Source organism: Hakea prostrata, chromosome 3, assembly GCF_041222555.1.
Source record: "Hakea prostrata isolate BN-2017 chromosome 3, UWA_Hpros_2, whole genome shotgun sequence".
In the NCBI taxonomy this organism is placed as follows: Eukaryota; Viridiplantae; Streptophyta; class Magnoliopsida; order Proteales; family Proteaceae; genus Hakea; species Hakea prostrata.
Genome location: NC_142602.1, coordinates 33057895 through 33074416, shown reverse-complemented (window position 1 = coordinate 33074416; position 16522 = coordinate 33057895). Strand labels below are relative to the sequence as shown.

At 38.5% G+C, this 16522-nt stretch overlaps 1 protein-coding gene across 1 annotated transcript in view; it reads right to left on the bottom strand.

Annotated features, from left to right (window-relative positions):
* LOC149022128 (U1 snRNP-associated protein usp106-like) overlaps positions 1-15884 on the bottom strand; it is a 36627-nt gene extending 20743 nt beyond the window's left edge. Inside the window, exons 1-8 of the mRNA XM_089150297.1 lie at positions 15564-15884; positions 14837-14889; positions 14340-14508; positions 14179-14242; positions 8820-8899; positions 8507-8663; positions 7835-7896; positions 7594-7656 (exon numbers count right to left, since the gene is read on the bottom strand). Of these exons, the coding sequence (XP_089006423.1) occupies positions 7594-7656; positions 7835-7896; positions 8507-8663; positions 8820-8899; positions 14179-14242; positions 14340-14508; positions 14837-14889; positions 15564-15710 (795 nt within the window). The 5' untranslated portion in view covers positions 15711-15884. The remainder of the gene's footprint in view (positions 1-7593; positions 7657-7834; positions 7897-8506; positions 8664-8819; positions 8900-14178; positions 14243-14339; positions 14509-14836; positions 14890-15563) is intronic.
* Between the last annotated feature and the right edge of the window lie 638 nt (positions 15885-16522).

Sequence of the window (16522 nt, the reverse complement as noted above, 5' to 3'; positions counted from 1 at the left end):
TACTCATATGAATGTTATCTTGATGACATTTAAGTTATTTGATGTATTTGATACACATGATTTTCATTTATATGCCTTAAGGTTTTATAACCTTGCATTCTCTAATGGTGCATTAATGGTTTTATATTATATGTTATATAACCTTGCATTCTCGAATCCTAATGGTATCACAATATGGGTAGACTTAGAAATCATACTTAGGGCTGTTTTCTCACAAATCCAAGGCTCACAGTGTGTTCAAAGGCATCAAATAGGCTAAATACCAAGTTTTAGCCTAACGGGACCCTAAACACCCACCGTGAGAGGCTACCGGTGACGCCCAAAAATGGCATATCGGACCGAGTCTCGCCGAGATGGTCGAGATCTCGATTTTTCATGGTGGCGAGATCTCGCTCTCCCACCATGCTGGTGACATCTAAAAAAAGTATGTTACTTTGCTTATACATCCATGTCTCTAGTCCCATTTACAAATATCTTGATTCTTGAATTCAATAGTTAAATGAGGGTATAACACTTGAAATTTATTAAGGACCTAGTTAATTATGATGTGCAGTTTGTGGTATGTTGGATGACTTGAGGTAGCCTAATGTTAGGACCTAGTTAATTACTATGTGTGGTTTGTGGTATGTTGGATGACTTGAGGTAGCATAATGTTAGGTATTTTATTATATAAGATATGATATATTTATGATGAACTAGAATGTAATGAATGTCTGCTAAAAACGTCATTTAAAATGGCTTGACCACCTCGGAAGTGCCTCGGTGGGCGTCTCACCGCTTCAACTGGCCTAAACTGCCTCGCGTCGCCTTGGACAACTATGTTAGTATCAAATATCATATCAGTCAAGTGATTTTAAGAGACATCTCGTCTCATTCATTTATTGTATTGTACTAGCTAATACATTTTGGTGCAATCCAATACATGCCCTTTAAAAACATGAGAGAGACATATCAATATGTATCATATCGACTGCACCCAATATGAATACGTATCGGCTGGTATCGTATCATTTATCGTGGGACACTTTAAACTATGGGGCTAGGAATATCAGCTTAAAGGCCAAGCCGGGATCGAGGCCTCAGCTTTAGCTTGGCCAAGCCATCTTCCATCTCTTATCCCCGTCCTCCCTGGCTTGGTACAGCCCCTGGATCTTGGTTGCTCCTATAACTTGGCCCCTGAGGCAGCTCAAGGTTGATCTTTCAAGGCCTGAATCAGCACCAGGCCTGATCCCAGCAGAGGAGACTCAGCATTGAGCTGAAGGTTTTAAAAAGCCTAACCCTATCGTAGCCATAGTACAGCATGTGCCATTTGGTTGAATATAATATGGTAATAAAAACCCAAGCTGCAGTCCAGCATTGAGTTTTTCTCCTGCCATAATTTAGACAAAACTTAAATTTGAGCAATTTAATCTAGGTTTGTAATTGAACCTTAATATTTGGGTTACATTGGCACAATGGACAAAAATATAAAGCCAAATAGACTGGCACCATAAGGGTGCACAAAATTTGTTATTTTATTAGTGGATTCATGTATAGAGTCAAAATGTAGAAAGCAAACGAAGGTAGATGTAGTAAGTGGTTTTAGTATGGTGACAAGAGTTTTAATAACTTCAACTCTCCACACAACTTATGGTCATCTAGAATGGATTAAGCTTCGTTGACACTGCCTTGTTATGGCTCTCCTTCTCCCTCCCAACGTCTCTGGCGTGAAACTTCTCCAAAATTTTGCGTCTCTTCTCCTTTCTCTGCTGCCTAATTTATCTCTCCATACATTGGACCACAAGATTTCTCTTCTCCCCCCCCCCCCTCAACCTAATCTTCCAGAAAAAAATTCTCACTTATTGACGTTAGTAGCTGTCATAGCAACATTAAGAACTCCAACTCTCATAAACCCACAGCTGAAGTCCAAAAATCGCATGGACCCCCCACCCAACTTTGAATTCCCATTCGACCACAGATATCAAAAGGAATGGCTTCCCAAGATTGCTCAAATGAAGACAACTTCCCAGTCCAATTCCACAAAATTCCTCTCCCAATGTGGTACATTGTCACTGAAAAACCAACCTTCCAACTTTATCAGCAAATGAATTTACCTGGATTGCTCCCTTAACCCATTTCCAACTTCTTCTCAAAGACCGAAATCCAAGCCAACCAGTACTACAAACTCTAAAAAACTCTGTCAAATATTCAAAATGACACTGGACAGCCGGAAAAAAAAAAACAGATGCTCCACATCCTCCTCCCTACCCCAACATCATCTTCAACTAATAAAACTCAGATTGGGTACAAGACTGCACAAAAGAGAAAAGAGTTCATGGACAATTCGAACAAAACCCACCAAAAAACAAATGAATGCTTCAGACAAAGTTCCATGCCTTTCTAAAAGATAAATTTTTCAATGCTCAAGAGTCCGTTGAAAAACATTCATTGATCCCATGAGCCAACAAACTACCTGATCCAGCTCTCCCCCACACGTCACACAGGGCCACATGGACAACCTATCTCCCACCAAGGACATCCGAACAATAACCTCATCACAAATAATGTTCTCTCCATAAGAACTCAGCAAGACACCATGGGGATGCCAACTATCTAACCAAAAACTGATCTAGTCTAGTTTGATTCCCAACCCCCACCTCCCCACGGTAGGGAACTTTATTCTCTACATGATGCCTAACCCAAAGCATTCTCTTCCAAGATTGGTCTGGCAGCACCTTCACACTCCAAGTTATAGTTGTCATGGAGTCAAGGCGAATCCAACGCATTTTTAGGGCAGTTGAAGTTTTACCCGGAAAGACGCCCACTAAGGCAGTTTCAAGACGAGTATTGTGATTTAAGTGTGCATGCACATTCCCCATTCCTCTCTAGCATAGATGCATATCATACCTGGGGGATCGACCTTTTTTATCTTTTTGGAATTTTATTTTTGGACCATTTTAATTGGATTTGAGTAGGGCATATTTTCTTATCTATGAATAATATCTTATGCTACTGAAATACAACAAGCCTTGTCGCAACTAAATGGGGTCAACTACATGGATTCTTGCCTCCAATCAGCTCTGTTTGAGGCCATACTAAACATAAAGCCTAAGCTATGCATTTTTTTTCCACTTCTTCTCTTTAGGTCATCTTAGGTCTGCCCCTAGCTTGTCTAATTCCTTAAACCTGGATCACTTCACTTCTCCATACAGAGGCATTTATAGGCCTCTATTGAATGTAACCGTCCCACCTCAAATGACTTTCTCGCAACTCATCACTTATTGGAGCTACTCCTAGACCAGCTCTAATATGATCATTCATGATCTAAAATATCAAATATAAATTAGTTTCTCATGTGATATTTGCCATAAGTAAACATTAGGTTTTGATCTGATACTAACTAAACTAATGCAAGGCATCCTCGGCCTAAAATAAGGCCACAACAACCTAGGCCCCTATAAATCAGCCTAGATGCCTAAGCAGTGGCCTTGGCAACCACTGTCCAAACCAAATCCATCCTCAAATATTAGTGATTAAATCCACTGACAAAAAGGTTCTATAATTCAAAGTGACCTTCTATATAAGCTTTTGTCACAGCCTCACTATCCTCCATCCCTTTAACTCCAACACTCTCCTCTAGCAAACAGACAACCATACGGCTAACAGAATGCAAGGTATTTATTGCAGCCTATTTCTCTCCACAAATAGGCACTCAAAATGAATTCAATTTTTATACAAATAGGGACTGGAAGCCCAAATGTACCAATCAAACAAAAATAAACTCCCTGTATAACAGAACACAAAAATTCAACATTCCAGCAAAAGAGAGCAAACGGGCCTTCCACAACCATAGAAACTTGTCCAATGACTCCAAAATGGGCAATTCGGCATGCAATGATGATCAGTCAGCCTTGAGGAGAATAGCGTAAGACCCATATATTTAACAGGTAAGTTACCTCTAGCATACCAACCAAGCAAGCTTAATGACGCAGTTAAGCTGTCAAATCCAGCTACAGGTGTAAGGACAAATCCCTACATAGGCACTGCTCAAGTTATTTAAATCTTATGCAGTCTTTTATTTTGGAACCATAACTCTAACAAGTATATTACAATGTATCTAGTTCTAGTTTGAGTATTATGTCCAGCATTGTCGCAAAAAATACAATTGTACTTGCGCAATTGAGCCCATGATTAACGTTCGGCAACTTGCTAAAACTAGATCTGTGTATCCAAACTAGAGCAAAGAACTCCTATCTAACTAACTAACTAAACCAATGAAATAGATAATAAAATCCTAAATATCAACCAAACAAAACCAATATTCAGATCAGGTTCAGATTGGGGTTTCAAACAGATTCCCATCACTTTCTCCAACTTGCAGCAAGCCTTGATACACATGGGACTTGATTATGATCTTTGGGACAATTTCATTGTAGAACAAAATAAGATGAGCCCTTAATTCTGGCAAGATCACCTCCTCACATGGCTCAATGTAGACAAAAAACGTACAAAATGTAGTCCAGGAGGCTGGATCAATAGATGATCATCTAGAAGCAGTTCTTCCACGATCTTGATCAAAACCAACTTATCGGACAAAATAGGTTAGGTTTAGGTAGGTTCAGCCATGATGTACAGGATGAGTTTTATGGGAATCAGAGGGGGCATTTAGGGTTAATGAAATAATTATGGTATGCAATAGAATGAGTGAACAGACACCTATGTTGTTGGTGTGGGAAGAAAATTTAAAAATGGGTAAAGTAAAGACCTTGATATAGGGTGATATAAGATGAAATAAGCATTGGGGATCCTGGGCTACAGGTGTCAGGATGGGCTGAAACTTGCAAGGAATGCTGGTAATGATACAAGGATACGATCCTCCATGGTTGGATTTGCATGGCTAAATTGGAAGATATGAAGTTTCTTATATTTAGGATTTCAAAGAGTAAGAAAGTTCAAGCATGGTGGGAGATCTTGTGAGATATCTAGGGTTTTTTCATAGAGCGAGAAGAGAAGAGATCTAGTTCTGCAAAATGAGATATCTCGCTCGAGATCTCGCCATAACTCCCCATATCTCGCCAAGTGTCGCCATATCTCGCCCTAGAGCTCGCCATATCACGCTGAACTCTCAATTTTTGCCCCATTTTTTGAGATTTCAGCTAGATTTTCACTTGCAACTACTCTTAGCACATCTATAACATCAAAGGAAAACCAATCATTCTTTGCTTGTCTTATGAACTTATGTGTTAATGACTTGTATAGAACTTCTAATGGTTGTATAATTTTATCATTCTATTCTCGAAAATCAAGATTGTAATACTTATATGGATGGAATTTTGATGACATTTAAGTTATTTGATACACTTGCTTTTCATTTATATGCCTTAAAAGTTCTACATTACATGTTGTATAACCTTGCATTCTCTAATCTTACAGCATTTCGATTTCACACTCTAGGTACTTAAAATTAGTTCAAGTTATTTTCTCACAAATCCAAGGCCACCAATATGTTCAAAAGGCCTTAAATAGGCTAAATACCTAGTTTTTAAATAAGCTAAAATCCACCGAGTAGACGCCCAAAAAATTGGCATATCTCGACTGAGATCTCACCAAGATGATCGAGATCCCGGTTTTTCAGAGTGACAAGATCTCGCTCGAGATCTCCTACCATGAGTTCAAGAACTTGCCATCCTTTAGTGTTAGGGCGATGGGAATAGTTATTGTAACTTGGGTTAAGAGTCGGGTGGTGTGTTAAGGATGATTTTTAGAGTTTGAGATAAATCTGAAGGTCCAATTGGCATAGATCTAACTTTAAATTGTGTGTTTGTGTGGAGTTCAAGATCTAAGAAAATTATTACTACTACAACAATTACTTATTTTGTCTAGGAAAGGGGGGTGAGGTGTAAACCTCAAGACTACCTTTTACTTTTTTAAAGATCGGGAGCAGGGAGGTTGGGGCTTGTACATGCTTGCAGAAAGGAGCTGGAATGGAGATTCAACGGCTGAATCCTCATCTAGCTTGACATCACCAAGAACTCCTACATAAAACCAACCTCAGAAGTTCAGCTAACACAGTACCTAGATTAGTACTCATAAAAGCAACAGCAAAGGCTGAAATCTGTCTTCTTCCCAATCTTTGTGACTGTCTATGTATAGCTCTACAAACTTAAGTGCATGAATAGGACTCAAACATAGGATAGAACTAGGACTACCAACTGAAATGGAACTTGGAAACTTGAAATTAAATAGGAGAATAAATCCCACTAGCTAATTAAAATATAAAAAAGAACTATAGACCCCTAACTTAAATTGGACAAAAATTAAACAATTGAATCACAGTTGAGTTAAGAACACAAAAAGGATCATACTGAACTCTCTTTTTTTCTTTTTCTTCTTTTTTTGGGGTCAAAAGGGAAATGATCATACTCCACTCATGTACCCATGTTTTAGGTCCATTAAGTTGGTTGATTACATGGTAACCCATGAAATGAAGGCCCAATACCTATATGACCCAATATAGAACTATTCCTCGGAAAAAGAACCTAAATCGGTTGGATTCACATCACAAGGGTTCTCCACACGGTAGAAGTGATTCTTTTCTGGCTTCCTCCTCCACTCTTTCCCTTCTTCCTACTGCAACAGTAAACAGTGTATTTCTAACATTTTGAAGTCTCTGTCACTGTGTGTGTGTACATGACACATGCATGAGATAAAATCACTTCAGCTAGAACCACTGATGTATATAGCCATTTCCTTGTCAGATCAAGATAGATGATGACTGGGGGTTAGAGACTTGGGAGGGACTTCTTTTTCCAATTTCCAGAATAATCTACAATTACTCTCTTAAGATTCTCAAATTTTATTAAGATCACCACTTGCTTCACACAACCCCCACCCCCTTTGACCCCTACAAAATAACACTAAATTCCTTCCTAACATCCATAGAGATCATTGTTCTTCCGTTATCCACCATTTTTTATCCCGATTAACTAAGGCAGAGTTAGAAACAAAACAAAACAAAACAAAACAAAACAAAACAAAGAAAAAACAAAACAAAACAAAACAAAACAAAACCAAAAAAAACAAAAACAAACAGAACAAACAAAACAAAACAACCTTGTAGATTTACAAGCTTCAGTGTGTCGTAAGGGAGAACAAATATCCAAGCAGGGGATGCTTCACAGGGATGAAGCAACAACCTTGAGCTACTTCAAATTATGCTTTTAGCACAACAGCAGAAAAAAGGCAAAAGCAAGCAAGCAGCACAGGTATATTCGAAAATTATTAAGAGACCAACACAGCCCACCTGAGTTGCACCCTACATCCTAGCCACCTACCCGGTTCTCCTTCCACACATTTGGAATATCATAAGACCAAAGGTGGAACGGTGACAACTAAATGACCTAGTGGTTGGAACCCAGCAACCAAATTTTCATTCTGGTGGCAACCTTCAACAGGTGAACATACAATGATCTTTTTGTTCAAATCCCAATACATTGCATAAATTTAAAAACTACAAATAAAAAATCAGTACCATACTGTAGAAGAACTCTACCTATATGGATTAGAAACAAGTAAAATGCAACCAAATGGAAGTTCATGGAGAATATGACTCACAATGCGCACATCAGCTGCAGTGTACTTTGAAGAATCCATAACTGGTTCCTGCCTTGCTCCCAACTGAAGCAATAAAATAAGACTAAATAATTAGTGATAAATAAAAAGTATGACACACTAATACAACAAAATTCCAAGATGAACAACTGAATGATACCAAAAGTGAATCACTGATAACTATGTAAAAGGAGGACAGCCCTGCCCGATCTCATAGCTCAACATGAAAAGGGGAGAATAATACCTTCTTCAGAGCTTCAGCCTCTTCCAGTGCTTTTTGAGCCTCATCTACCATTCCTTGCTCACCTGAATAACAGAGATGGATAGACAAGTGTGTGAATAAACCAATTATTAGGAAGCTCAACTTAAGATGAGGGAAAAATAAACTCTGAACTTCATCAAACCCTAACAGCAGCAAAATAAAACATATTATACGAAAATCATGTGTCTACTAACCGAGGATTTATATACCAGTATTGCATTGAAACAATCTAAAGTTCGCATAAATTTCAAACACTTAATTAGGGTTTGCCTGGAGTTCAAGCCGCAATATGGCTGTTAGCCACCAAATGCCACCTTAAACCATTAACCAGAACATACAATGTTTCAGCTAGGTTTCAGTCGTCTTGAAAATCGTTTCATTCAAACTTTGGTGGGCAAAAGGCTAGAAAATGGGTGATGGTGGAGTGGAAACCATTTTGATTTTGTCAAAGGGATTACATAATTTAATATATAAAAAAAAAAAGCCCTACATCTATAGGAATTACGCAAGGTTGAAGGCATTCCACCATTGAAATCGTGGAGTACTGTTATGACTCAAAAAGTTGAGAAGAAAATAAAATTGCCACACTGTAAAACTCAACTTTGTATGCAACTTCCTGTATCAGCATGAGTGGGTGTCTGAAAGGAGACTTACCAAGGTCTTCTGCCTTCTTCAGCTTCTCATTTATCATTTCCTGGGTGCGTGGATCTGGAGGAGCAAGCATAGGCAATGGGGCCAACGATGGAGGGTTTGGAAGGGGTTGTGGTAGAGAAGCTCTATCCTTGTTGAAAGCATCCAGAAGAAGCATAGACTGTAATTGTTAACAAAATCATGTAACCAAGTGTGAGCATGAAAAAAATAATAATAATAACTTAGACTAGACCCAGTATCTCTAAAAGAAAATTTTCAACACAAAGTCCAAAGAAAGACCGTCAAGGATGGTGAAAGCAAAAGATGCATATAAAACCTGTTTGTCTGCTCTTTTGGCTCTGAGTTCTTCCACCATTTCCAAAGCCCGAATCTTAGAATCCGTTTTTCCTTCCAGGTCTGCAAGAAACCAACTAGGTTATGTTTCCCATCACCAACATCTAACAATACATCTACAACCTAAATAGAAGACCCAAATGTTCATAACTGCAGTTAAAGGGTACATCAAACAATGCAAGTTATTTCTGATTAGCTTGTTTCAGCAACCTCCTCATGGGCTAAAGGGTTCACCAAACAATGCAAGAGTATACAGAAATAAACACCGATTAGAGGAGAAAATGTATGTGTAATAACAACGAAGGCACAGGTCTTTCAATCATATCTGCAGATATCCATACAAGCAGAGGCACTGGTTAACAGTAGTGCATTCAATGAATTATCAATAATATTGGTTGTGCCGAGCATATATAGGGAATCAGACTGTCAAACTGGTATCGGATTAAACAATCCAAGAAAAAAAATTACACCTCAAGAAGTTGTCGCTAGCAACAACAATGCCACCACCATCAGACCAGATGCAGTGGCCACTGCCAACACTATGTCCTCTGAAGAAACAGTAGCAACCACAGCTATAAAAGAAGAGAGGAGAAGACAGCATAGGAGGGATTGAAAAAGAAAAGGAAACTCAGCTTGGATTGTGGTGGCAATGATGCTCGTAATATCAGCAATGGCAGTAGCAGTGCCAGCAACAGCAGCACTGCCTGTAAAGATCACTTACTACAACAATATCAGAATCTCCAAAATGCATCAATTCTGATGCAATCGGATTCTACAAGGGTCTTAGCTGCCAAGAATCCAGGAATCAAGACTAATGATGCATATCTTCAGAAAGAAGAGATAGGCCAAAATGCCTATAGTTCAAAACGGAACCAACTTGAGCTTAAATATGTATCTCCAATGGGCTATTATTTTGAGTTTAGTTTAGTTTAGTTTAGTTTAGTTTTTTTTTTTTTTTTTTTTTGGGTGGGGGGGGTGTTGTAATGGCCATATTGCAAGCTCAAATATTAAGGAATTAAGGCCTATAGGGGACTAGTTCCATTTGTGATCTTAATTACTACATTAAAAGTATTCTCATTTGTTCTCTCCTTAACACACTTACATTTGTATGGAAGTTCCTATATACTTGTATTATTGAAAAGTTATAGATAAAGGACAGAGGCTTCACACCATCCCCATGATATTGACAATACACTAGAGCTTATGCCTTTTTCTTCTGTGCGAGAGAATGCTCCTTTGAGATAATGGCAACCTTAGCAAGATGTTAGGAAGACGTGAGACGTTCAGCAAGCTTTGAGGCAGGGAGTCCTAGTCTACACTCTTTCTTCTTTGTTGTTTTCTTCTCCTTTTTCACGGTCCATTTTCTGTCATTTGCTTAGTCCTGCATGGTTTCCACACATAACTTGCTATTCTATCTCTAAAATCTAAGGTATCTGGGTCTTCTGATGCCCACAACTACTAGGTTGCTATTTCCCCGGTGTTTACTGGGTGAAATATTCTTCACTTGCTAACATCCATTAGATTTCTGCAACCTTCAGTTTCTGAACTCATTATTTCAGAGTTCAAGTATCCAGATATCTTTTATCAATTTTCATTTCACGTTCAAGTTTTTACTTGGGGTCTAACCTTTGAAGGCCTCATTTAGTAAGATTCTTATTACAATTTCATGAGGTCATTTATAGAAGAAGTTCGTGACAAAGTTCCTAAAGGGTTAGTCTAGCAATTAATACTAATAAAGTGTTTCAAGTTGATTTGTGGGCATAACTAAAGATATGTATATGGTATGGCGACAAATGAAAGAACATACTCCAATTCACAAGTAGGTTACATCAAGGATCAACCTTTAGCCATTATGTTTCCCCTAGTCATAAATGATTCCAGTAGAGACATAAAAGATGAGGTTTCTTGATGTGCTCTCTCTTTGCTAATAATTTTGTTTCAGTGGATAAAACATACGTATAATTTAAGCCAAGTTAGAGCTCTAAAGATCGGCTATAAAAATCAGCCTTGGAATCAAAAGGCTTTAAGATAAGTAGAACGACAATGGTGCGTGTGGTGTCAACTCTGGAAACACTAGACAGATAATGAGGTGGTTAAATTGAGGAAGATTCTATGAGGTGATTATTTTGAGTATCCAGGTTCAATCAAAATAGAGAAGGTAATATAAAGGATGATGCTCCACAAAGAAATTAAGTACAATGGATAAATCATCGAGGCCAATCAGAGGCAAATCTAAGATGTTGTGCAATCAGTGTACTCCTCTAAATCTAAAAAACAATATGTAGACAGTCAATTGAACTGTTATAATATATAGTGTGGAATGTTCTGGAGTAAAGAAGCATCATATAACTAAATTCAATGTAGTGGAGATGAGGATGTTGAGATGGAGTGGCAAACTAGGAAGGATAATGGTGGAGAACTGCTCAGGGGGAGAGGGAAGCTCATAGCACATCAGAGTTGCGAAAGAGAGAAACAGCAGTAAAGCGCTAAAACCGTAATACACTCTTTTCTCAAATAAGGAAACTAAGGAGAACTGTGAACCAAGTACCTAATGCAGCTAACTGATTCAGGTGTGGCGCCAGGCCAACTTCCCTTTGGAATCAACTTTAGGCTAGATAGATCATAGATATGGAGGTTAGGCCTTTTATTGAGCAGATTTATTTGGTCATGGGCCTACTCTATGGGCCCAAAAGTTCTGTGTTTAGGTAAGGAACGAAATAGGTTTTTATTTTAGTTTAATTAGTCTAGTTATGTAAATTCTGCCCAACTTAAATCATAAGGGCAGAACAGTCTTTTATGTTTTATTTTAGTTTAATTATGCTTGATTCAGTTTAGGATATGATAAGGAGTCCTTTTAAGTTTAGTTATAAGAGTCCAACTTAAATTTGGATTAGAATGTTGAGCACAACTAGGAAAGCCAGTATCTAAGACCTAATTTCACTAGGACTTAACTCTGTAAGCCTAGAAATAAAGCCCTAGACATAAAACAGATGACAGATGACAGATTGAAGAATACAATTAACAAAGAGAGTGTTGCTGCCTAAGAGCAAAGAACCCCCTGTGATCCAGTAAGCAACCTAGGGTTTCTAGTTGAAGGATTCTCCTTTTAGTAGTGCTTGTACCATGCCTCCACTTCTTTCCATCTTTCATCATACCCCATCACAAGGCTTGTGTTATAGGTAACAAGTCAGCACTTAATTCCATTTCCTTTCTCATATCACCCTCTTCGAATTTTCTTGAATTTTCCAACTTCTTTAGAGACCCAAAATTCAAGGTCAGATATATGCCAATATAAATGTTAGATTTCACCCATACTTTCGGAAGCTCATCCTCCTTCAGCCCCATCAGACCAACCAAACCATAGATTTACCCATCCTTGTTATTATTAACCTATTCTCCCTCCCAAATCAAGAATCCAATATCCCCCAAACTACATATACAAGATCATTGGAACTTGAAATGAATTACTCTTAAGGATCAAATATAAATTCCTTTTAAAGTTCTATCCCATTCCCCTAAGTTTTCATCCCATCTCATATCTACCCCATATCAACGAATACATAAACCTCCTACGGGATGGGTTAAAGTATCCTTCATATCCTAAATATCCTTAAAACTTTATCCATCTATATCCCATCAAACAAACCGAATCCCAAGCAGGGAATTAGAACATAATGGTTAGGAACCAATTGGGGAACAACCATTGATGCACCCTAACCCCAAAATTTCAAGGAACCCTTTCATTGGTCCATATGAGTTGGGTCTCTTTAAAGATCTTGGAGGAATGATGCACCCTAACCCCAAAATTTCAAGGAACCCTTTCATTGGTCCATATGAATTGGGTTTCTTTAAAGATATTGGAGGAACTAGCCCTCATTAACTTAAGGCTACATTGCTAACTTCTACACCTAAGACAGAGCTCAAGATGAGGTCCACGAACAACTTTATACATCCAATAAATAGAGGACTCAAAGTGAACCTGGTTCATCTTTATCTGGAAACCCAACTGGGCTTGGGTTAGTCCAAGGCAGGTGCATCTGCATCGATTCCCCTAATGTTGAAGAAAACTCACCCATGAGTCTTGCAAAATGAGAGAACTATCACAACAACCATTTGATCTGCATCCACAATGGTCAATCTTGATGATCCAATGCATCTCATGTTCAGCAGAGGACTTTGGATGCGTTCATACAAAGGAATGATTTGGATTACACTGAAGGGAGGGGAGGACCAGGTTTTGAATTAGATTGGAGTAACAAAAAAGCCAAGGTCAAACCCAAAATGACCTTAGGAGAAGTGGCGAGGAAAGACATACAAAGCTTAGGCTTTGAATCAAGCACAAACTCAAACAGAGCTGATTGGAGCCCAAGATTCATGTTCTAACAAGTTGGGATAAGCTTAAGTTGTTGTAGTTTAAAACTTGATGGCTAGTCATTTCTAATGCATACTTAACTGCTTTACTTGAAATACATGCTTACCAGCATTAAACACTGTGTATACAGTGTACACCTCTAACCCAAGGTCTGAAGTCAAACTACATTTATAGTATATTTTCTAAAATCTAAGTGGAAATAGACTATATTAGAGAATGTAAACAGCATAAGCTACCAAACTGGGGTATACATTCAAACTGCATTTGGGAATACTTTCTAAAATTGAAGAGTTCCAGTTCCACTAGATTTAGGGGCCAAAAATACGATGCCCTATGTTACATGACCTAATTTGGCCATCTGACCACTGAAACCATACATTGAAACTTTTGAAGAAAAAAGACAAACAAATTTGACCAAAACCTTAAAAACAGCCTTAAACCTTGCTTAATCAGAAGTGGAATGAAGTAAAATATGGCATTCGTTTGGACTCTGCCACCTGACAATGATGTTTTCAGTCCAAGAGCATGAGTTCAAGAAGAAGAGTTGCGCCAAAATCCTATAGATTATTCACAGCTTTCATTAATGGAGGTAGCATGAATGGTCCCCATCATTCCGTAAGTTAGCTATACACCAACAAAGGAGATAAGCCACATAACCTTCACAACTGTACACTTCAGTGCTTACCAACAGATCGATCAGATAAAGCAAAATAAGATCAACAGCTACAAGAAACAAAATTGAAGGTAGTTTGACCATGCAGCATTCACCCATAAACTTTATGATGATATATTAAAAAACTACCCAAAAAATAAAGAAAGAGGAGGCAATCAGTTTTCAATTTCCACTGAGTAGCACAAATGTACAATAAATAAACTAATAAAAAAGGCCGCCACTCCCACCGACAGAAATGTTTGTAATAATAAGAACTACAGAAGGAAATGCAGTGCTACTTCATGAAGGAAATCTTACCAAGTTCATCAACCTCTTTCAACTTTTCTTTGATTTGCTTTGACAACTCCAGCACCTCAGGTGACTGCAGTTTTCACATGGAACTTAGACTTCCTCCAGAGAAAATGGCAGATACGTACAATGGCAGCTAATATATGACTCGTAAAATTATAATGATTTACCTGAGTAACCTCAGAAACAGAAATAGCAATAGCAGCTTTTGCATCCTCATCCTCCAGTCGCTTAAGAGCTCTTGTAATCTTCCGATCACACTCAACAATAAGCCTATCTATGACATCCTCTAAATCTCTGTCGTAGTTATCAGTACCTTTAGCTTTGGCCTCTTTGTATCTATAGGGGTTCAAGAAGGATCATGGTTAAACAAAACAACACAAGCACGGAAAGCCAAACAGCAAGTAACCTGAATGTTGATCTGCCAAAAAAGGGGGGAATTATCTGCTGAATTTTTCAATATATGGTGATTTAAAATCTATCTTTTATTTCCCCTATGTTCTGCTAAATGTTTGACGTATCATAGCTAGGTCCACAAAGCAAGTGAACAACATTATCCACCGCAGAGTCAGCAACAAAAACTAGTGATCATGCATGATAAACAAAAATGGCATCCCTCGCTTTAATATAAAGATATAAAACCTATGCAGTATAAGAATAAACATACTCTTTTCTTAGCTGTAATGAGTGCACTTTTGGACACGGACCCATATCCATTTTCTGGAACAAAAAATAGACAAAAGTCAATATAGAAGCCATAAATACTCAATGGTACAAAAACATCAAGTTCCTAGACATATGGATAAGCATTAAAGTTTTACCCCTGACTTATTCATACTAGGGTACAAGCCACATATCACAATGAGCATGTATATATAATAAAAACAACAATAGCTGCAGTCAAAGCAATATTACAAAAGTTACTATGCTGCAGCTTAATTATCTTAAACAGTATTTAGTGATGCAGGTTTGCTCATTTTCGTCTCCATACTCCAGTGAACGGTAATGAAACCGAGTCAAGAAAGGAACATGCAAACTATTGCAAATAATGGTGGACATAGATACGCAATATACATACAACCGAATCTACATGAACCTGTAACCAATTAGGGTTCAGACAATAAACTGAAAGAAGTGAACTTCTGTTAGTGGAGACGTATATATAAAGAAAAAGAAAAAGGGAAAAATTTATCAGTAACAAGACTAGGGTTTACGTTATGATTAGCCAACCCGAAGCACAAGGGCCCAAGTCACCGCATCTGACAAGTTAGTTCACAAAACAATTTTGTAACAGAATTTCGATAGGAAGAGAAGTAAGTCGTCAACATCAACGCAAATAACCAATGGGACGAAAAAGCAAGGCGTAGAGGAGAAAGGAATGGAAAAGCATGCACCGTTAATTGAAAGAGCTCGTGAGGGCAAAGCCCAACTAAGAACAGACGACAGACATCTCTGTCGTAGTACTTGCGATTCACCTCCCTCACGTCGCCATTGCGGTTCGCACCCATGAGAACATCAAGCTGCTTCCGTATAGCATCCATCGTTAGATTTTCTCCTCCTCTCTGAAGAGAGAGAGTTCGAAGAAGACCTTTGCTCAAACCTTCTAAGAGTGAGTTCAGGTTTGGAGCGTTTCAGAGAGGAGCGTTAGGGCAGTAATAAGATAAAGACCCGACGAAAAGAAGTATTTCCAGAGACCGAAGTTACCAAACGCCCAGGTTGATCTAAGGCTGTGTTTGGTATGCCTTTTCTTATTGTGTATATAGAAGAATTAAAAAATACATTTTTAAAAAAATTATAAATAGTTTCTTTTTGATAAAAATTTAGAAAATGGTTACAAATTGCATCAATCTCTTATAATAACCAAGGTCCGACGTGTCAACGGGTGTTGCCGTGTTGGTGGCCGGCGACACCACCGACATGTCGGACGATTTAAATTTTATTTGATCGGCCATCGGTGGTTATAGACTTATAGTTGCAGGGGGTGTTGCAGTGGGAGGAGCGTTCACTGAGGAGGCATTCATACCCATTACCGGGCTTTGATCAAATGTAACTGGCTTTTGCATCGTAGCAGCAATAGCAGCTGTAGCTGCAGAACGTATATCAGAAGGTGAAGCCGAAGCAGGAATCGCGTAGTAAGGCACGTAGTCAGGGAAGTTAAGAATTGCATCGGCACCCTTGAGAGGCTGAGAGCTAGAACAACGACATCATAGGCAACAACGGCCATTTTGGCAGTTGGGAAAGTTCCAAGCCATATGCGACTTGAGGAGGAAGGATGTAGAGTTGCAGACGAGTAGAGGGAGGTAGAAACCCCAAATCTCGGTGATGGTTTGGCTCTTCCACTTCGGTGGGTCCG